This window comes from Leucoraja erinacea, chromosome 4, assembly GCF_028641065.1.
Source record: "Leucoraja erinacea ecotype New England chromosome 4, Leri_hhj_1, whole genome shotgun sequence".
Lineage (NCBI taxonomy): Eukaryota > Metazoa > Chordata > Chondrichthyes > Rajiformes > Rajidae > Leucoraja > Leucoraja erinaceus.
This window is the reverse complement of record NC_073380.1, coordinates 41,294,123-41,300,122: the sequence shown is the minus strand read 5'-3', so window position 1 is coordinate 41,300,122 and position 6,000 is coordinate 41,294,123. Positions and strand designations below refer to the sequence as shown.

The 6,000-nt window shown below is 40.1% G+C and overlaps 1 protein-coding gene across 3 annotated transcripts in view; it reads right to left on the bottom strand.

Annotated features, from left to right (window-relative positions):
* The window catches only part of LOC129696308 (peroxidasin homolog), a 481,759-nt gene that overhangs the window by 41,249 nt on the left and 434,510 nt on the right, over positions 1-6,000 (bottom strand). For all 3 annotated transcript variants that reach the window (XM_055634092.1, XM_055634091.1, XM_055634090.1), the window contains one exon: positions 1,047-1,255. In XM_055634092.1, the coding sequence (XP_055490067.1) occupies positions 1,047-1,255 (209 nt within the window). The remainder of the gene's footprint in view (positions 1-1,046; positions 1,256-6,000) is intronic.

Here is a 6,000-nt window from a genome sequence, read left to right as displayed (position 1 = left end):
TCCCTCAATTTCAGATTTCTCAGCCTCAAGTTCAAATCTCTTCCCACAATCCCCATCATGCCTCCAGATATGTTCCAAGACCCCTACATCCTCTGGCTATGGCCTTTTTGGTCTCCTTCTCTTTCCTGGCCATGTGCCATTGAGAAACTGAGCTCTCTAACCGCTCCTTAAGTCACTCTGTCTTTCCAGTTTTCCAATGCTTCAAGCCATTCCTTAAACAGCACTTGGTCTTGTTTCAGCATTGCTTTATTCGATTTGAGGTAAATTTTCGTGTGAATATGCTTCTGTACATGCAGCTTCTGTTAAACACTTTATAATATTTTTGCTGATTTAACGTATCTTATAAATACAAATTGTAGTCAAAGTACCATCAGCACCTTGTTTGCATAAGCAGTGGTCTAATTCTGTAAAACAACTCACACTGAACACATACCTGTTCCCAATTTAGAAATAATAAATTTTATTTATTATGAAATAAAATGAGTATGATTTATTATGATTTTCATTACCTGTGGTCTTCCCAATTATCTTGGAGCAAATGAGATATATTTATAATGTAAACACAGTTATAAGGCAGAAGTAATGAGCTCATCTTGAAATTTGATGTTATGTAAAACATTCCATTAATCTTTGATCCCTGCTACCAAAATTGCACAAAAGTAAAACAGAATCATATCATTAAACATTTCAGGTGAGAAATGTTAATAGTAGACATTCAATATCAAATACTAATCACACGATGAATGGTGTATTTGTTTTAGGAAACAGTTTTTCTTAAAACTTAACAACTTCACCCCCAAGAAAGCTAATCAGATTTATGATTAAGAATAATCACTATGGAAACCAATCTCCTAAATGTAAAGGACACAATATCCTCAGTTTCTGTGCAAGATGAGTAAATGGGATTAAAATCTAAGACAAATATGATATTAAAATCTAAAATCTACGGGGCTCGTTTTATTTCCTGCCTGATACAACACAAAAGTAAAGAAACAGAGGTTACTAAACACTGCAAGCCACTTTAATTTATGATGGACGGAACTGACCTTCACAACAGTCTTGCCACACCCGTAAATCAATTTTCGGGATTTCGTCACAGTTCACATATCCTTGCGGATACACAGCTTTCAAAAAAACATCCGTCTGGACCTGCTGAATATCATCACCATTGTCACATAGGACTCGCGCCAGGGAACTTTGCTTCAACTGCGTTAGTTGAGATGGAGTAAACACCCCTGGATTTTCATACCAGAACCTGAATAACACATAAAAAGGTGCAGGTGGCTATCAGGTTTATTTAGTTTTTACATTTAATATAACATCAAATACCACAATTTATTTTAAAAGACTGTAGGTTAACAGTTAGATTTAACAGTTTGAAATAATTTGAAATCAAATAAATGAATAGTTTAGTTTAGAGATACAGCGCGGAAATAGGCCCTTTGGCCCACCGAGTCCGTGCCGACCAGCAATCCCCACACATTAACCCTAATCTACACACACTAAGAACAATTAAAATTATAGACAGTGACCTCATTGGTGACCCTCGGACTATCCTTAATTGGATTTTGCTGGCTTAACCTTGCACTAAACATTATTTTAACGTAAACATAAGGCTGAAGATATGGCACGCTAACAGCTCTGCCAGAGAGCCTGTGTATAATGCCAGACCCCTGTATTAACCTTGCACAACTCTGTGTGGAGAGGTGGAATCCAATACTTCTATTAAGACAAAGTGGGAGAACTCTACTTACATTTGCAGAGCCAGACCCAATGGACCTGAACTTGGTAAATGACCTTAGTTCTGAGTTGTGCAAAGTTCTCCACGTGTCCTATCAAGTTCAGAAATTACAAAACTTTGCTGATCAATTACTAACTGATCTGTGCTGGGGCTTTCCTGCTGCCCCCCCTCCAATGTAGGATTCCTGATGAAAGCTGAATGTAAACTTTGTAGAGGTTTTTATTCCACAAGATCTACATTGGTTATGTATCATAATTAACCTGCACTTTTGGACTGGGATGTGTCGTCATTGTTTAAAAGTTCTAAAAAAATTCCACTAATCTAAAACTTTAATAAATATGTCAGCAAATGTTGCCTGAACAATCGAGTATCTCCAGCATTTTCTACTTTTATTACAGGAATTTAATGAGCCCATTGAATTAAATAAAAATGTAGGGAGGAACTACGGATGCTAGTTTACACCGAAGATAGACACAAAATGTTGAGTAACTCATCGGGGCAGGCAGCATTTTTGGAAAGAGATGCTGCCTGTCCCACTGAGTTTCTCCAGCATTTTGTGTCGATCTTCGAAATAAATAAAAAGGCAAGTCTGCTCGGGAGGTTGTTAAAAACGAACCTATTTTACAATAAATTAATTGTGATTAAAAAAAAACCCCAAGATATTTAACTAAATAGATTTAAGCATTTTTGTGTATATTTCTTTTAAATCATAAAATCATAAGAGATAGGAGCAGAATTAGGCCATTCGGCTCAACAGATCTACTCCGTCATTCAATCATGGCTGATCTATCTCTCCCTCCTTACCCCCATTCTCCTGCCTTCTCCCTATAACCTCTGACTCCCATACTAATCAAGAATCTATCTATCTCTGCCTTAAATATTTCCATTGACTTTGCCTCCAAAGCCTTCTGTGGCAAAGAATTCCACAGATTCAACACCCTTAAAGGTTAATATTTTATAGACTGTTTAAATTATGATTTAGAGTCCCTTTGAATGTGTCTTCATCGCAAAAGCATTCAGAACCATTTGAGGTCCATGATGCATTGCACGGTCAAGAGAATTTGGAGATATGACTAAACCATCTAACAAAGATTTTGTTCATCTGATTTATGCTTAGAGTTTGCTCTGGCAGGGTTCTGCTGCCACGCAAAGCCTTGCAGTTTTGGATTGAATTGGCTATGAGCAGCAAATTGACTTTGGCAGCTTTGGAAAAGTTAACTTTGTTCTTATATTGTAGGTCAGCTGTTGACTGCTGGCAGGCCCTCATCTAGTGCATTGTTTGATAGCCAATCTAGTCACATTTTACGGTGGAAGAAACCCAATTTCTGGGTACTGTGGTGAAAGAACAATTGGGCATTATGCAAACTGCTATCATCAAATCTGTAAATATCAGTGTTAAAAAGGGTTTGAAAAGAATCGTAGCAATGCAGTAATTTATGTTCCAGTGAAGCACGATCCCAGCATAGCCATTCTGCTTGCTGTCTAGTAGACAGACTCCCAGAAGGTGCAGAGTGAAGCTGGGTTTTTCTGAGCTTAGTGCTTGAAGTCATCATCCCAAGCCATTTCCCACTGGAGTCCACATACCAGGCATGCTGCATTTGCTGGAGGTACATTGACAGATGGAAAGAGCAGATGGAAGGCAGGCACCAATGGAATACATTAAACTCATCAGTGAACTTCTACTTATATTGTGGGATCATTTCATTTATAATTTTAATTTATAATGGTGATCCTAAAGGCTTCTGCATGAAATTCAAAGCCAGAACAGCCGAGTATCTAAATGTTCAATGCCTGAACCACTTGACTTGCAAGAGGACACAGTGGGTTAGACAGCATCTGTAGAGGTAAATGCACAGACGCCATTTTGTATCTGGACTCCTTTTGCTCAAATCCTATTTTGTTTCTCATATTTTTTCATAGTTCTGATGAAAGCTCATTAGATTAGATTAGATTAGATTAGATCCTTTATTTGCCATTCAGACCTTTCGGTCTGAATGAAATTTCGTTGCCTGCAGCCATACATATAATAATAAACAACAAAACACACAATAAACACAAATTAACATCCACCACAGTGAGTTCACCAGGCACCTCCTCACTGTGATGGAGGCAAAAGTCTTAAAGTCACTGTCTCTTCCCCTCCTTATTCTCCCTCTGCGCTGAGGCGATCCAGGTCTCTGATGTTGTACCCCATCGGACGATGGTAAGTCAGTCCCGCGGCTCAACTGAGCTCCGCGAACGGGCCGGGTCAAGCTCCGCGGCCCGGGGTGGTCGAAGCTGCCGAAGATGCCGCCCTCCAGTCCAGCGGATGCAGCTGTTGCCGCGGGACCTCCGTAAAAACAAGTCACCAGCCTGTGACCTGCGAGCTCCCGACAATGTCGTCCACTGGCCCGCGGCCGAGCTCCGAATTCAGGTCGCCGTCACCGGAACGCCGCCTCAGCCACCGGAGCACCGTCTCAGCCCCGAGTCATGCCGCTGCCACCGGAACGCCGGAACGCTGCCACAACTCCGAATTCGGCCATCCTCGCGTTGGTGAGTCCTGGCTGGCTCTGCTTCCGGAGCCTCGAGGTCAGTCGCAGCTGGAAGCCGCCAGTTCCACCTTTAGGCCTCAGCGCAGACGGAGGCAGAGAAGGGGGATATCGACAGAAAGAGTCGCATTTCCCCCGCATTCCCAGAAAACCATCCCCCCCCCCCCCCACACATAACACAACCTAATAAAGGAAAATTTAACTAAAACAAGACAAAAAAAACAAAAAAAAAGTAAAAACAGACGGGCTGCAGGCGCATTATTTTAATTAATTTCTTCTGCCCCAGTAAAGTTGCTGAGTAATTTCAGCATTTTCTGTTTTTATTTCAAAATTCCTTCTGCAGAATTTCTCATTTAGATTACATTCGGGGACTGGACTACTCAAAAATATTAAAGAACAGTTGATCATTTATATGCAGAGATAACATTGAATGATATATCTCCAAGTGGGGATAAACTGCATTAAGAACCAAGATGTGTATGAATTTCTAATATGTGCAGGGAGAAAACAATTCTACACGAAGTGTGTTTTACATAAAATAGCAAAGCTCAACATAAAATTTGCTCAAACAAAAAGTGTATGTCTCGACATCTTACTGTGTTTTTGATAGAGAGCTTTCATAGAACTGGCAAAACCCCAAATACAATAGGTTTATTCCCAAATGCTGGACAAGTCAGGGGGTAGGTAACTGCCTGCATACCGCTAGGATGTGGTGATCTCTGCTGTTAGGTATAAATCTTGAGTGGAGTGATGAGCCAATGTCAATGTACACTCCTGTATATACCAGACCCATATAACCATCTGGAGAAGGTTTGTAGTGATTCCTTCTAACAAGATTTTATGTAACTAATAATATTGCTGTCAGTCTATAAAGCTCTTAGGAACCTTGACATACTGGTGTAAATGCGTGATCACATGCAACCCAAGGTCCATGGGATATATAACATCTAGTTTGGTCTTGTGTCCCTGTCTAATCTGCTTGATTAATCATAAACAAAAATGTTATTAAGCCTGCAGATATGTTAATAGCAATGACTGGAAATAGATTGTCATGGCGTAATCACTAGTACGTGAGTATGACCATGGGCTGTTGCTGGTGAACGATGAAGTGACATAGTAGAAACATAGAAACGAGAATTTACCAGTTTGAAGTTTGATCTTCATTTTATGAGGAGTAACATTGAGGGATTACGTGAAGACCCCGTCCAGTATGCATGCGTGGCAATATTCAAAGCAGCGGTGTGAAAATCCCAGATAACAGTTATTGAACTGAACATAGTAAGATACGAGAACCATGATACCAGTTGAACTTTATGATAGAGGGCTGGGAGCTGAGGGCACGTAATCCCTAAACGTTACTCCTCATAAAATAGATCAAACTTCAAACTGGTAAATTCTCGTTTAATCTTACTATTTTACTTCGAAGTCACGAGAGTGACTATGTGAAGATTTTAAAGCTCTGTGATTTCATGCCGTAGAACCGAGTCCAGGCGTCATACACTGCATCAGTAGACCACTGATGAGTGAACATTAAGAATGCATTCAGACATGACATAGATATAGACATGTTGATACTATTAATGATAATAGTGGCAATAGTAACCTCCCTCAACCTGGAGGAAGTATGAACCATACCTAACATAGAGTTGGCAAATACCCCTGATCTGGCAATAGGTTTATTCTGAATATTTGGACAGATCAATAGTTTGACCATCCTGCAACCGCTAGGAT